The sequence below is a fragment of the Carettochelys insculpta genome, chromosome 25 (assembly GCF_033958435.1).
Source record: "Carettochelys insculpta isolate YL-2023 chromosome 25, ASM3395843v1, whole genome shotgun sequence".
Taxonomy (NCBI): domain Eukaryota; kingdom Metazoa; phylum Chordata; order Testudines; family Carettochelyidae; genus Carettochelys; species Carettochelys insculpta.
The window spans coordinates 862,701-878,717 of record NC_134161.1 but is presented as its reverse complement, the minus strand read 5'-3'; the positions used below and the strand labels follow the sequence as shown (position 1 = coordinate 878,717).

Below are 16,017 nucleotides of genomic sequence, written 5' to 3'. Positions count from 1 at the left end.
GGATTGACTCTCACTCAGCAGGTACAACTGAAGGTTTATTAGGCAACAGATGCCCAGTTTCTCCCAGAAGCGACAGCACAGCAGCCAGAGACAGTCCTTCCAACCCATCCTGGGGAGAAGACCCCGAGGGGTGCCCCTCTGGGGTGTAGCTTTCCCCCTCCTCCGGCTGGCTGCCTTCCAGCTCCTCTTTCCCCAGCTTCCTAACTGCCGCCCCCCCGATTCGAAACTCAGCTCAGCTCCTCCCTCCTCTTTGTTCAGGGCAGAGGTGTTACCTGCCAGTTGTAGCCCCAGGGTCATCCTTAGCCACTGGGAGCTGCTGCTTGCCTCAGACATCCAGCCTGACTCACACATGCACTCCCCCCACTCCATCACAGTTGTTCCCCTCTATTCGGCACTGGTGAGGTCACATCTGGAGTATTGCATCCTGTTTTAGGCCCTCCAATATGGAAAGGTTTTGGATGTGCTGGCGCAGGTTCATCAGAGGGCAACAAAAATGCTTAAGTGGCTGGAGCACATGACCTCTGTGGAGAGGCTGAGGAATTTGGGCTTATTTAGTTTGCAGAAGACTGAGGGGTGATTTGATAGCCACCTTCAGCTTCCTGAAGGGGACCTCTAAAGACGATGGAGAAACTGTTCTCAGCGGTGACAGATGGCAGAACAAGGAGCAATGGTCCCAAGTTACAAAAAAAGGGGAGTAGGTTGCGTATTAGGAAAAACTACTTCCACAGGAGGGTGGTGAAGCACTGGAATGCATTACCTAGAGGCGTGATGGAATGTCTATCCCTAGAGGTTTTTAAGTCCTGGCTGGACTAAGTCCTGTCTGGGATGACTTAGTTGGAGCTGATCCTGCTCGAGGCAGGGGACTGGACTTGATGACCTCTTGTGGTCCATCCCAGCCCTATGAGTCTGTGAAAACCATCTCTAATGAGACCTCAATCTGGGGCAGTTCCAGATATCACCTAAAAAGAGTGGCTTAGGTTTGGGAATTTCCCTCACATCCTCATCTATGAAGACCAATTAACTTTTCTCCTCAGTGGCCTTATTGTCCTTGAGTGCTGTTCTAGCATATCAGTCATGCAGTGGGCCCACTGCGGCGAAGGCTACACTCACGTTTCTATTTAGAAACCCCACAGCCAGTTGAAGCACTATTTAGAGCATGGCATTTTGTTCCTGCGACTCCTCATTGTGAAGATGGAGAACAGAAAGTTTGAAATAAGTTGCCTTGAAATAAATGATGCAGTTTGTACAATGCAAATTGCATAAGTTATTTCAAGATAGGTTACAGCCTTATTGTTTGGTAGGCTTCCTGTTTCCAGTGTACTCAGAACTCAAGTCTTTGGTTAGCTGTTCTTCAAATTCTTTTTTGGCCTCTTTTATTATATTTTTTGCAATTTCTTTGCCAGAATTTGTTTTCCTCAGTAGGCTTTTACTGCTGCTTTTTGAAGGATGACTTTTTGTGTGGGTCCTTTTTTTTTTCTTCTTTGTTTAGCATTTGTGGCACGGCTTTGGTTCTCTTAGTTTGTTTAATTTGGTGTCTACCTTTTTAAGTAGTCTCTGATGTTAAAAAAAAAAAAAAACAAACTTGAATGCAACTTGCATGCATTTCACTTTTGGCACCAAACCTTTTAACTTCTTCTGTTTAACTAACTTCCTATTTTGTTTAGCTGCCACCCCCCCACCCCCGAACATTAAAAGCTGCTGTGTTGGGCTGTCATGACGTTTCCCACCATGTTGAATTCAACAACTGTATGATGGTCGCTATTACGAAGTGGTCTAAGGGGCAAGCTATTCCAAGAAGTAGTCAAGTGAGGTGTCAAGAAATTTTTTTTCTTCATCCCTTGTTTGATCCCTTTTTCCCCTGATCGCCTTTGATCAGCCTCAGGATTTTCCTTCCCCTGTGTGACTAACAAAGGGAAGGCCTGATGGAATTTTGCGGGCTTGAGAAAGCCAGAGTCAGAGTGACCAGGGGAGCAAAGTGGACAGAGGGCTACAGATGGTAGAGTTTTAAGAGGGAGTTTGATAGAGGGAACGTGACAGAGGGGGATCCACTCTGGGTAGAAAGACCCACAACACCTCTGCCAGCACTTCTCCTGTCTTCTCCACCTGCACCTGTAGTCAGACCTCCTGACCAGGGATGCCTCTACCCAGACGCCTGGTGTGGTTTTGCTGGGACTGTGACTTGCAATTCCCACCTACTGAAGTCCAGACTGGGGAGACCATCCTATGCAGAAGGCGTCTTCTGGTAGAAGCTCTCAGGAAGCAAGTGCTGGAGCTACAGGATGAGGTAGGTAGGCTTATGAGTATTCGACTCCATGAGGAATTCTTGGACAGTGTTCATGTGGAGACTGCTGAGGTTAAGATAGCTGTCCCACTAGAAAACACAGACGCACCATCAGTGGAGGTGGAGATGGCTCAGGAGGGACGCTGGCAGCTGGTCACTTCTGGCAGCAGGCAGTGCTGCACTCGTCCCAATGTGGTAATGGGAAACTGTTATGCTGTTCTGGATGTGGGGAGGCTACAGGAGATCAGGAATCACCCCCTGCAGCAGAAGCAGAGAAGCCTTCTACTCCTCAAGGCTGGGAATTCTGCTGCCACTGCTATGAGGAAGAAACATAGGGTAGTGGTGGTAGGAGACTCTTCTGATAGAGATTGAGACACCCATCTGTTGCCCTGACATGTCATCCCAGGAGGCATGCTGCCTGCCAGGAGTCCGTATCTGGGACGTTCCAGAGGCATCATTGAGGATTATCTGGCTTACTGTCTACTGCCCCATGCTACTCATCCATGTGGGCATGAATGATACTGCAAGGTGTTACCTTGAGCAGATTAAGCGTGACTACAGGGCTCTGGGAATATGCGTGAAGGAGTTGGGAGGGCAGGTGGTGGTCTTCTCAATCCTTCCTGTCAAAGGTAGGGGCCCAGGCAGAGAGAGGTGCATTCTGGAGGTGAATGCCTGGATGGTATTGCCAGGAGTGCTTTAGCTTCCTTGATCACGGGATGCTACTCCATGAAGGGCTGTGAAGCAGGGATGGAAATTGCCTTTTGAGGAATGGGAAGGATGTATTTGGATCAAGATTGGCTAACCTAGTGAGGAAGGCTTTAAACTAGGTTCAACAGGGACAGGTGACCGAAGCCCACAGATAAGTTTAAAAAAACAAACAAACAAAAAAAACCAACAAAACCTGGAGACCTGGGGGTTGGGTTGGAAATGGGAGGTATTGTGGGCTATAATAGCAGAAAAAAAAGAGAGACTAGGCAGAACTGGGAGGCAAAAGCAAATCAGTGTCTTATATGCCTGTATACAAATGCAATAAGTATGAGTAATAAGGAGGAAGAACTTGAAATACTAGTAAACACAACTGACATAACTGGTATCGCAGAAACTTGATTGGATAATATGCATGATAGTAATATTGGTATAGAAGGGTACAACTTATTCAAGAAGGATAGGCAGGGTAAACAGGGAGGAGGGGTTGCCTTATATATTAAAAATGTGCACACCTGGAGTGAGGTGGAGATGGATGCAGGAGACAAATATGTTCAGAGTCTCTGGGATAGGTTAAAAGGGGTTTAAAAAAATGGTGATGCCATGATAGGGGTTTACTACAGACAACCCAGCCAGGTAGAGAGGGAGAATGAGGCTTTTTCTAAACAACAAACAAAATCATGCAAAACCCAGGATTTGGTGGTGATGGAGGACTTCAACTGTCCAGATGTATTTTGGGAACAGCAAGGCACAGACTATCCAGAAAGTTCTTGGACTGTATGGATGACAATTTTTTTTTTGTTTCAGAAGGTGGAAAAAGCTACTGGGGAGAAGCAGTTCCAGATCTGATTTTAACAACTAGGGAGGAACTCGCTGAGAATCTGAAAGTGGAAGGGGCTTGGGAGAAAATGACCATGAAGTCATAGAGTTCATGATTCTAAGACCTGGTGGAAGCGAGAACAGGAAAAAAAAAAAAAAAAAAAAAAAAAAGGTAGATTTTAGGAAATCAAATTTTGGTAAACTCAAGAGAGCTGGTAGGTAAGGTCCCATGGGAAGCAAGACTAAGAGAAAAAACAACTGAAGGGAGTTAGTACTTTTGCCCAAAAGCAATCTATACTGCTGCATAGGAAAGATAGAAAATATGGTAAAAGACTGCCTTGACTTAGCATCTTGAGATTTTGCATGATCTTAAAATCAAAAAGGAATCATATAAGAAGTGAAAATTAGGGGCAATTACAAAAGATGAATATAAGCAAACAATACATGAATGCAAGGGCAAGATTAAAAAGGCCAAGGCACAAAACGACCTCAAATGAGCTACAGACATAAAGGGTAACAAGAAGTCATTCTATAAATATATTAAAAGCAAGAGGAAGACCCAGGACAGAATAGGCCCACTACTCAGTGAGGATGGAGAAACAATATCAGGAAACTTGGAAATGGCAGAGGTGTTCTTTGTTTCGGTCTTCACCAAATACAAACTAGTGGGAAGAGGGTAGTTTAGAGGATAAAAGGGAAAAAAAGTTAAAAATTACTTAGAAAAATTAGATGTCTGCAAGTCACCAGGGCCTGATAAATGCCTCCTAGAATACTTAAGGCACTAGTAGAGGAGGTTTCTGAGCCTTTAACTATCACCTTTGAGAAGTCCTGGAAGTCAGGAGAGATTAAAGAAGACTGGAAAAGGGCAAACATAGGGCGCATATAAAAAGCAGGAAAAAAAAGAACAACCAGGAAAACTACAGGCCAGTCAGTTTAACTTCTCTGCCAGGAAAGATAATGGAGCAAATAATTAAGGAATTCATCTGCAAACAGTTGGCAGAAAATAAGGTGATAGGTAACAGCCAGCATGGATTTGTGAAGAACAAATCATGCCAGACCAATCTGATAGGTGCTTTTTTTTTTTTTTTGGACTGGATAACAAGCCTTGTGGATAAGTCTTGCATGATCTTATCAATAAACTAAGCAAATACAACTTAGATGGGGCCACTCTAAGGTGGGTGCATAACTGGCTGGGTAACCATTTTCAGAGAGTAATTATTAATGGTTTGCTGTCATGCTGGAAGGGTAGTGGGGTTCTGCAGGGGCCTGGGTTTGGACCAGTTCTGTTCAATGTCTTCAACTATTTAGGTATTGGCGTAGAGAGTATGCTTGTTAAATTTGCAGATGATACCAAGCTGGGAGGGGTTGCAACTACTTGGGAGGATAGGTTCCCAAATTCAAAGTGATCTGGACAAACTGGAGAAATGGTCTGAGGTAAACAGGGTGAAGCTTAAGGACAAATGCAAAATACTCCACTTAGAAAGGAACCATCAGCTTCATACATCCAAAATGGGAAGCATCTGTCTAGGAGGGTGTACTGTGGGAAAGGATTTAGGGGTTATAGTGGACCAGAGACCAAGTGTGAGTCAACAGTGTGGTGCTGTTGCAAAAAAAAAAAAAAAAAAAAAGAATCGGGGTTGCATTAACAAGAGTGGTGAGAGCAAGGTACGAGAATTCATCCTTCCACTCTAGAGCTCATTAGGCCTCAGTTGGAGTATTGTGTCCAGTTCTGGGCACCATGTTTCAAGAAAGATGTGAAGAAATTGGGGAAGGTCCAGAGAGGAGCAACAAGAATGATTAAAGGTCTAGATAACGAGCTAGGAGGTGAGACTGAAAGAACTGGGCTTGTTTAGTTTAGAAAAGAGAAGACTTAGAGGGAACATGAGAGTGGTTTTCAAGTAGCTAAAAGAGGGTTACAAGGAGGAGAGAGAAAAATTGTTCTCCTTGGCCTCTGGGAATAGGACAAGGAGCAATGGGCTTAAACTGCGGCAAGGGAGGTTTAGGTTGGACATTAGGAAAAACATCCCAACTGTCAGAGTGGTTAAACACTGGAATAAATTACCTAAGGAGGTTGTGGAATATTTATCACTGGAGATATTTAAGAGCAGGGTAGACATCTGTTGGGAATGGTCTAGATCAGGGTTTCCCAACCTGTCGGTTGGGACCCAAACATGGGTTGTGATTACATTTCAAAATGGTCACAGGCTGGGCTGGGCACCTCCACAGGTGGCTCTTAAGAAGGCCATTCACACTCCTGAAGTTATTCTCAACTTCTTAATTGGATTAACAGCTGTCAGGCAGTTAAGCCAATCAATTACACTGCATGCCTGAGGAGCAGTGCCAAACTCAGCTGATGCGGGGGCCTGAGTCTGAGGTTAGAAGGGAGGGCACAGCTGATCTACTCCCTAGCTTCTGCGGAAGATGGGGGTCCCCCCCGCAGACCCTAGCAGGGTTACCACAGTCAGCTTCCAGCCATGGTGGTTGGGGGTTCCCCCTGCATCCTGAGCCAGGGTTCCCACAGCTGGCCAGGGCTCTGCCCCAGACAGCTTTCAACCATGAGGGGTCAGGAGTGTGGTTCCCCCTCCATATTGCTGTTCAGGGCTCTGCCCCAGCTGGCTTCTAGCCACAGGGGTTGGGGATCCCCTGGCCTTAGTTGGCTTCCAGCTGCGGGGATGGGGGTTTCCCCCTGTACTGGCTGGGGCTCCACAACCCAGCTAGCTTCCTGCCATGGGGGCTGGGGTTCCTTCTGTGCCCAGGCAGCTGGTGCTGTTGGCCAGAGCTCCATATGCCAGCGGCAGGGATCCCTGTGCCTCCCCAGCTCCCCCCCAGCCTGTGAGTGACTCCTAGCCCCCTGAGTGTGACTCCCGTAGCCCCCTCTGGCCCCTGAGTGTGACTGCCCTACCCCTTGTTTGTGGGGTTTAAGCCTGGGGGAGCAGTTTGGGGGTGAGTCTTTCCACCACCACAACTGAAATTAACTATAGTAAATGTAGTGTTATTTTATGAATATATTTCCCCTTTTCTATGAAATAACTACTGTGAATATATAAACATGAGGGCACAACTTTATGTTCTTGCCTCAGGTGCAAAATTAGCTAGTTACGGGTCTGTCTTCCCTCTTCCCTCCCGCCTTCCTCCCTTCCCCCCCACCATTTTTTAATTGCATTGGGTCACCAAGTCGTCTTGAATTGTCAGAATGGGTCCCTGTCTGGAAAAGGTTGGGAACCAACAGTCTAGATGGTGATTGGCCTTGCTGTGAGGGCAGGGAACTGGACACCATGACCTCTTGAGGTCCCTTCCAGTTCTAGTATTCTATGATCCCATCCTGAGGTGATATGTACCGGGAGTATGGAATTCTGGTCCATAGAGATTCTGTGGTACAGTTGGATGAATTTAATACTTTCATTTCATTTAATTCTGCTTTTATATATAGTGCCACCTTCCCCCATCCCAGCACAACCTGTCTGTCCTTTTGATACATATGGTACCTTAATATTTCTGTGTCCTATTGATTATCTGCGTTCCTCTACATTTCTATGATACTATAGCAGTATCCTTATTTAATATGAGGCACTCTAGTTCACTTATGTCATTATTTAGACTTCTACCATTTTGTGTGACCAGTTAAATTTTTTTTTTTTTTTTTGCTTTTAGCCATCTGCCATTACATGATGTAATGGGAAGAGATTCATTTTCATTTGACTACAGTTGGGTCTCAATATTCGTGAGGGTTCTGTGTTGAGAACCCTCGGAAATGTTGAATTTTGTGAATAACTCTTGCCTGGAGTCCGGCCGCCGGGGCTCCCTGCCCTGGGGGAAGTGGCCACTTGCAAATAACTGAATTTGCAAACCTTAGGTTTGTGAATGTTGGGACCCTAGTATATTTCTGATCAGATCCTACCTGTATTGCATTATCATCCATCTCCTCCTCCTTATTAGGACCTGGAGAATCTCCACTATTTTGGGATCTCTCTTCCCAAAGCATGTGTTTCTCTTTACATATCTCAGCTTTTCTCCAGCTGATGGTTTAAACTGCTCTATGAGCTTTTTAATTTTAAGTGCCAGAAATTTGGTTCCATTTTAGTGTAAGTGGGCCTCTTCTTCCTGTATGGGCTCTCCCTTTCCCAAAAGTTTCCTCATACATTTGTAGGCTTTCAAGCCTATTGGGGGATTGGCACCATAGAACTGTATGTGATAACATAAAGAGAAATATCAGGAACAATTAGCTTCATGCCACTACATGGGATTGAATATTTTGACCAGTGGCATTACAAACTGATATTGTTTGTTCAAAGCCATCTCATCATTGTAATGTGAAGCTACACACTGGAATTTGGAGAGAAGAAAATTGTGCAGTATTCAGAATTGCACATAATCCCTCATTGCAGCACTCTGTTCTTGTTTTAAGTGGTTTGCAGCTGAGATGGTTCTTGCGTGCTCTTGTAGGATTCAGGCCAGCCCTGGAACTCTCTTCTGGATAGGGAAAGTACGTCAGATTACTGGTTCTGTCACTGACTTGTTCCATCTAGGCTGAGTATCTGTTTTTGATTCCTGTTCTCTGCTCAGATTTGACCGTACTCTCGGGGGATTGGAGATGGAGCTCCGGCTTCGGGATTACCTGGTGAAACTCTTCAAAAAACAGCAGCCTTCCAAAGATGTTCAGCAGAATCTCCGGGCAATGGCTAAGCTGCTAAAGGAAGCCAATCGCCTGAAGACTGTCCTGAGTGCCAATGCTGATCATGTGGCCCAGGTATACCCCTGTATTGCAAGAAATCTCCCTTCCTCAGAAATGGGCATGAATTGGGTTGAGTGAGTCTAAGAAAGCTTTGTCCCTCTGCTTTACATAATCTTTACACTACAATGTTCTTTTCTGCCACCATTGCCCAAGAGATGCCAACACTGATGGTCGTTCTGAACTGGTGAGAACTTGGATTTTGCTGATTAAGTATGTGATGTTGCTAGCGTGACAAATGTTTAGATCTTTGCAGGAGATTGGAAGAGGTTGCTACCAGGAACATGAGATTTAGACAGCTGTGAAATTCAGGGCACCATGTCTTGTGTTCCTCCAGCACAGGTGGAGGGATGAGGACATGAGAGTAGGCTGTATTCTTAAGGTTCAGCGAGGCCAACCCAGAGGGAGCTGGCACAAAGTTAGCCTGGAGAATGCCATGTAATGTGAATTTGATACCTTCTTCCTCTCCAACTTCCCGGACAGATTGAGGGACTACTGGATGATGTGGACTTCAAGGCCAAGGTCTCCAGGCAAGAGTTTGAGGACTTGTGCTCTGACTTATTCGAGCGGGTTCCAGGGCCTGTGCTACAGGCATTGAGCAGTGCAGAGATGAATCTGGTAGGTTCAGGGATACTTGGTGTGGGGTCCTTTTGATGCTGAGTTGTTACATCAGTCACTGCTGTTTGAGAGGAGTCTGGTTTGGCAAGGTAACTCAACCCACTGAGGAGTGCCGGCTCCTGTCTTCCTGAGGGCATTGGTGGCAGTGGTGAAGTTGCCCGTTACCATATGTCATGGGGTTAGTCCCCATCACCAGCAAGTCCAGAGAAGGTAAACAATTGTTCATGCTCTGTACCATGTATGTATAGAGGGTGGGAGTGAGAGGGTTAACTAATTACCTGCTCGACAGAGGAGGCAGAGCTGAGATTTATAAGTAGCTTGAAGGAACTCAATTTGAGGGATATGTACAGAAGGCAGGTCTTTCCAAAGGGGAGGCATTCTGAGCTTATGCCTTCTGAGTTAAAGAAACTGAAGTTGGGTGAGGGTCTTTTTTTAAAAAAAAAAAAAAAAGAAAATTTGAATCCCAGAAGGGGGCAGGACTACTCCCTGACATGGACAGAGGGCTAAGCCACAAGACTCTCTCTGAAGGAGTGCAGGGGAGAGACAGGCAGGATATTGTCCCCAAGCTCAAAGTGGCTATCAAAGGGGATGCAAGAGGTGAAGTCTCATGCAGTGCTTACTGTGGCCTGGCACAAAGGGGGCGCTCCCAGGATTGAGGGCTTGCATTTACACCATGTCAAACAGGTTTCCCTGACTGCCATGGACTCTAGTTGCCTGTAAGTCAGAAATTCTGGTTAGGGTTTTAATGGCTGTTAAAAGGCCCTTGATACTGGTATGAGGACTTTAGAATCTGTTTTCCCCACATCTCTTGGAGACGTCTGAAATTGGCGTAGCCTTCTCCATAAATTAGGAATCGCATCTTGGGATTCCTTTCCAGAGGGCCTGTGCCTTATGGTGGTTATGTCTGGATACCCTCTGAAACGCCACCCCCGCCCTGACTCATGCATCTGATGAAGCGGGTCTTTGCCCACGAAAGCTTATGCTCCAAAATATGTTAGTCTGTAAGGTGCCACAAGAGTTCTTGTTGTTCATGTCTGGATATGACAGCCTTCTTAGGCACTTTTCATTTGTTCAGTCCTTAGACTGTAAATTGGCAGGTGCCTTAAATTCCTGAGAGTGCCTTAGCCCCTTTTAGGGATAGAGTGAAATGCATCTTTGGATCAGCATCAGTTTCTATCTACTCTTCTCTGGACCATTGTTTCAGTGACTGGCTCATCTAGCATGGAACCTGATCTGGGTTTGATTTTTGTTGAATAAGTGCGGTGTTCTCTGGATGCTGCTCTGTAAATCATCCGTATCTGTTGTGTCTATGTGAGTGCTTGAAGATCAAGCCCATCTACTTGGGGAGCTTACTGAAATAAGGACTTAAAAATTTTGGAGCCCTGGTTTGTGTTGAAAACTGGGGTTGGTAGTGCAGCTGCTTGCAGGGCACTGTTTCTAGGACAGTAATAATCAGGATTCATTTTGGTCAATTTCATAGCTATGGGATTCTATAAATCATAAATTTCATTTAAAATATATAAATCTGAAATGTCAAGGTGTTGTAATTGCCAGGGCCATGACCTCAAAAGGGGTTGCAGGAAGGTTGCAAGTTTACTGTAGTTGAGGTGCTGCTACCCTCACTTCTGTGTAGCTGCAGTTAGGCTGCTGCCTTCAGAGATAGATGCCAGGCCAAGAGTTGCCACTGTCTGGTCACTTAGCACTGAAGACAGTGCAGAAGTAATGATGGCAATATGGAGAAACTTCCCTCCCCCCAAAATAACCTTGTGACACCCCGCCTCCTATCTAATTCCCTTTTGGGTTAGGTCTCCCAATTTGAGAAACATCAGTCTTCACCATGAAATCCCCATAGTATAAGCAAAAAGCACACAAGACAGATTGCACAGTCCATGCAGTATTTTTCATGGCTGTTTAATATGAAAGGGCCCTCACTATAACAGTGGATCTGGGGTGCGGGGGTATGGGGGAGGAAGGGAAATGGAAGGGGAGGCTTGGCTTTTCCAAAAATACATTCTCAAGACAGAACCTGATTGTTTGTTTGTTTGTAAACTCCTAGGATGAAATTGACCAGGTGATTCTAGTAGGTGGTGCCACCCGAGTCCCCAAAGTACAGGAGGTTTTGCTGAAAGCTGTGAGCAAGTAAGTGCAGGAAGCTTCTCTGCCACTTGTCCTTTCTCATCAACCTCGTGGCTGTATTACTGATGTAGAAATTTGCATCTCTGCCCCCCTCCTTGCTTTGCAGAGATGAACTGGGGAAGAACATCAATGCAGATGAAGCTGCTGCTATGGGTGCCGTCTACCAAGCAGCTGCTCTGAGCAAAGCCTTTAAAGTGAAGCCCTTCATTGTTCGTGACGCAGCTATTTTCCCCATCCAGGTGAGCTTCCCCTGTTGTCTTTTGGGGGAGGAGGGGGGTATAGTGTGGGTTGGAGCTGGGAAAAGTGATTATAAATAAGTAGTAGGATCATGTGGAGCAGAAATAGCATAAGGGAAGTCTACAGGTTTTAGTGCTGAAGAGGTAATGTTGCTTCATCTGGAATCATATATGTGGAGCCACTAAAAGAGAAAGGAGGAAAGACACTGAAGTATTCACCTTTGGTGCTTTGGGGCAACTCTCTTCCTTTTTCTAATAACATGAGCTAATGCTCACAATCGCCATAAGGTGGGTAAGGGTTATTTAACAAATGCTTTGGAATCCTCTGATAGAAGATGCAATGTAGAGGAAAGCATTGCTGTTCGTGGCTGATTCTGTGCCTTTGCTCACATGATGCAGGTGGAGTTCACCCGTGAAGTCGAGGAGGAGGATAAATCCAAGAGCTTGAAGCATAACAAGCGAATTTTGTTCCAGCGCATGGCACCATATCCGCAGCGCAAGGTCATCACCTTCAACCGCTATACAGATGATTTTGAATTCTATGTCAACTATGGAGACCTGGCTTTCCTGAGCCAGGATGATCTGCGGTGAGCGGGGACAGGCACTTTCACTAATTTTCCTCCAGGTTGATAGGTGCTTAGCTGGAGATTGAAGCTTGCATACAGATGGATGCCTGACAGTGCACAATTTCAGAATCTTTGCATTCATATGCTTGAGAAGTCAAGTTGATACGTATATCTCTAACATTGCAGTAGTAAGTAGGCTCCTCTCCACTTAACTGATGCTAACAGGTCCCCAGATTTGCAGCGGAAAGATCAAGGGTTAAAGGACCTGTGCTGCTATTGGTACAATGGAAACTGAGCTCCCCTTTCACCTTACAGCTAGTACCTCCCAGATCAGGCCCGTTGTCAAAGGGCAAAAGGTAAAGCTCACGCTGCCATTGCCTTAGGGCTGCCTGTTGTGTGAACAGAAGAGTCTAGTCTTGAAGGCAGTTCTAACACCTTTTGCCAGCACCAAGTTCTGTTGTATGTGCACAGACTCCTTCTTTGTCTATTCTTGCTCTGATTCTTGGGCTGAGTCATTGAACCTGTGACCTTACCATCAGGAACAACTAATTACCCTAGGGCATGTCTGTGAAGAAGTGTCCAGCTGTCTGTTGCCAGTGAGAACACTGAAACAGTTGTAATATGACAGACAGTTGGAGTGGGGCAGTGGGGAAGTTGCCACTCATGCATGTAACTGATGCTAAGTGCATGAAATAAGTTGAGTATCACCAGAAATGTCAGGCTGTCCAATGTCTGGAATTTGGATGAAGCTCAGAAGTGACTGGTCCCCAAGAGGCATAGCTGAAAGTACAATCCGAAAACAGTGGAGTAGGTTGGGGACAATACTAAAGTAAAGTTGGGGGAGAGAGATGTTTGCCCACTTTGCTGCTTAGTTTTCTTTTGTGTCTAAGTCTCAATGTTGCCTTGGTTTCCCCACCTCCCAGAGCCTTTGGGTCACTGAATCTCACCACTGTGAGGCTGAAAGGAGTTGGGGATAGTTTCAGGAAGCACTCTGATTATGAGTCCAAAGGCATCAAAGCTCACTTCAACATGGATGAGAGCGGCGTGCTTAGCCTCGATCGGGTAATTGCCAGCCAGCTACTGCCAGCTACGTTCCCTTCCCTTCCTCCTATAGTCTTTCTTCCCTATCCACACAGGTGCTGCTGAGAGTCCTTTTTTATTATTTTATTGTCTCTTCTTCCAGGTGGAGTCTGTGTTTGAAACTGTAGTGGAGGACAAGCCAGAGGAGGAATCAACATTAACAAGTAAATAGACTGTACTGTTCATGTTTTGTATTCAGTGCAGCTGTTGCTCTGAAATCACATCTCTCACATAGTTAACTGCACCACATCACACCAATTGAGTGAAGTACTGTGACACTCCTCACAGGTATCAAGGGTTGTGAGATACTTCATTACCTACCTTTAGTGTTAAGTGGCCGTGTCTGCTGTAACTCATATTCCTAAAATGAACAGCCTGTGATAACACCAGCTCTGCCTTGCAGGCCTGCACAGACCACCTCGTCTGTGCAGGTGAGTGATAGGCATACATGAACCCCCAAATTCACAAAGCTTTCACTGTAGTGCCCACCTCTTGACCATTGGCCACTCAGAGAAATAAATGACTTTGCTACTTTCGAGGGGACGCAACCGCAGCTTGAGTGTAACAAGTCAAGATTAGGTCCTGCATAACATCACAATTTATAATTAAGTTATAAATTGTTGAAAGCCGAGATTGAAAAAAGTGAGACTAATAATGGAAACAGAAATGCTTATATACAAGACAAAAATTATAACACGTGGTAAAGCTGAAACATAACTTTAAGAAGGTGCTAAACTTGTCTGAAGTAGTTCCTCACCTAAAGCAATCTCTCAGTAGCTCTTGCCAACCTGGCTGAGATTTCTTTTTCATGAATGTGAAAAGCACTCTTGTTTTTGCTTCCTCGCTGGAGGATAATTGTGTCCTTGTAATCTTCTCTTTATGCAACACCCAAAACTCTATTGTTTGTGCCCTGTGTCAGGATTACTCCTGGGCTTGTTCCCTAGTGTGCTGACTTCATAGAATAATATAACTGAAAGGAACCTTGAGAGGTTATACCGCTCAGTCCCCTGCATTCATGGCAGGACCAAGCCCCATCTAGACAATCCCTGAGAGAGTTTGTCTAACCTGCTCTTGATGGAGATTCCACAATCAGACCTTCCACTGAGTTGGTTCACAAAGCTTAGCGTACACATGAACTGAGGCAGACAGGTGAATGTATTTTTGTCTGGGGGAAAAAACCCTGTCTGTTGTACTACTTTTGATTCAGACTTTAAAATGTGTATTCTCCAGCACGTATACTTACAACTTCATACTTAGTGCATGTGTTTTGCAATGATATAAACAAACAATGGCTTCCATGTAAAATCTTACATGATGTTCTTTTCAGATAAATACTGCAACAGCAGCGTGTTAGGTGCAGTGAGTTTGACAGGCCCAGTGGCATTTATCAAAGACCAGTGAACTATATTGACACTGAGGAATCTGCAGGGTTGCAAGTATGTGCCCATTATGTTAGCAGATCTAAAGTAACTAATGACCCTGAGTTCAGTAGTCCCTTGAGTTACGAGGGTTCCCTTCCCACACACTTTTGTGTAACATGAATTTTGCGTAAGCTGTGAGGGCGTTTTTTTCCCCCTGGTGGAACGTCTGCATCCAGGGAAGCAGCAGGAGCACCTGGAGCTACTCTTGAAATGTAAGTCGGGGGGAGGGTTAAGCCTGGCAGTGCGTTGGGGCTGGGAGTGGGGGTGGGGGTTTAAGCCTGGGGTGGGTTAGGGCTGCAGGGGGGTGGTGAGTTGCGGCCATGCATTCCTTTGGGGGGTTGAGCCAGGTGTTGAGCTGGAGCTAGGCAGACCAGGGGTGAACTGGGGCCAGGGGGTAGCAGGATTCTGAGTTGTGCTTAACTCGTGTTAATGCAAGTTAAGCGCCACTCGAAATCGCACATTTCAAGGGATTATTGTATGTGCTGCCAGATGAGGGGGAAGTCTCCCTGTAAGTGTCATGCACACACACAGTGCCTATCAGCCCAGTATCCAGGCATGCACCACGTGTGGTAGTAACATTGGGGAGTTGCATTTTCAACTCGTTCAGTGAAGGGGCATATTTGGAAGGCAACAGATCCCTCTGTCTTGAGGAAGTAATGGAAGCCTTGAACATCTGGTGCTACAGCATTCTCCCTGCTCATTGTTGGTTGGGCCACAATGCCACTGATGGGATGCTTTCTGTTGTCCTGGTTTAGGCCAAGTGCAAAGACCTGCAGGTAATATGGAAGGAGTTTAAGAGTGCATGCCCTCCCAAGGCACTGAACAGTGGAACACTCAGAGGCAGATTCCAGACTATGCTTTGACAGAGGCCCCAGTGCTTTGTGTACAGTGGGGTGTGCAGGAAGAAAGAGAGAGCACGCCAGCAAAGGTAGTGCAGGAGTTGTTACAGGAAATATTATGAGGATCCCAGGCCACCCACGGACCTTGGAGAGGCACTTCTACAAAATTCATGATTGTAAAGTCAAGGAAATCCGTTGTGCACTGATGAGTTACCAAACCTCTAACTGATGCCTATTTCTCCGTCCTGCTGCGGCTGCTGCTCTTCCTTCTTGTGCCTTGTCCTCTGGACTGCTTCAAAGCCTGACACACTGGGGTTTTTTGTCCTGCAGAACTTGGAAACACAATTTCTAGCCTGTTTGGAGGAGGAGGTCCTATGCTGGAAACGGGAGAAAACATGACAGAAACTGTTCAGGTGAGGTGCTGGCTTTGATGAGAAGGTGGGAATCAGGCTGGGTACAGTCTTGGCTACAGAGTAGAGGAAGCAGCAGTTAAACATTAACTAAATTAGGGTGACCACTAAATCAGGGGTCTGCAACCAAAATAGCAGGAAGAGCCATTTTTTCCAACTGAGTTACAAAATCAATAC

General features: G+C 45.7%; 1 protein-coding gene across 2 annotated transcripts in view; it reads left to right on the top strand.

Moving 5' to 3' along the window:
- Positions 1-16,017, top strand: part of HYOU1 (hypoxia up-regulated 1) — a 43,995-nt gene that overhangs the window by 15,862 nt on the left and 12,116 nt on the right. For both annotated transcript variants that reach the window (XM_074976940.1, XM_074976941.1), the window contains exons 9-16: positions 8,369-8,552; positions 9,018-9,152; positions 11,209-11,291; positions 11,395-11,527; positions 11,924-12,111; positions 13,014-13,152; positions 13,274-13,334; positions 15,761-15,843. In XM_074976940.1, coding sequence (XP_074833041.1) covers positions 8,369-8,552; positions 9,018-9,152; positions 11,209-11,291; positions 11,395-11,527; positions 11,924-12,111; positions 13,014-13,152; positions 13,274-13,334; positions 15,761-15,843 — 1,006 coding nt within the window. The remainder of the gene's footprint in view (positions 1-8,368; positions 8,553-9,017; positions 9,153-11,208; positions 11,292-11,394; positions 11,528-11,923; positions 12,112-13,013; positions 13,153-13,273; positions 13,335-15,760; positions 15,844-16,017) is intronic.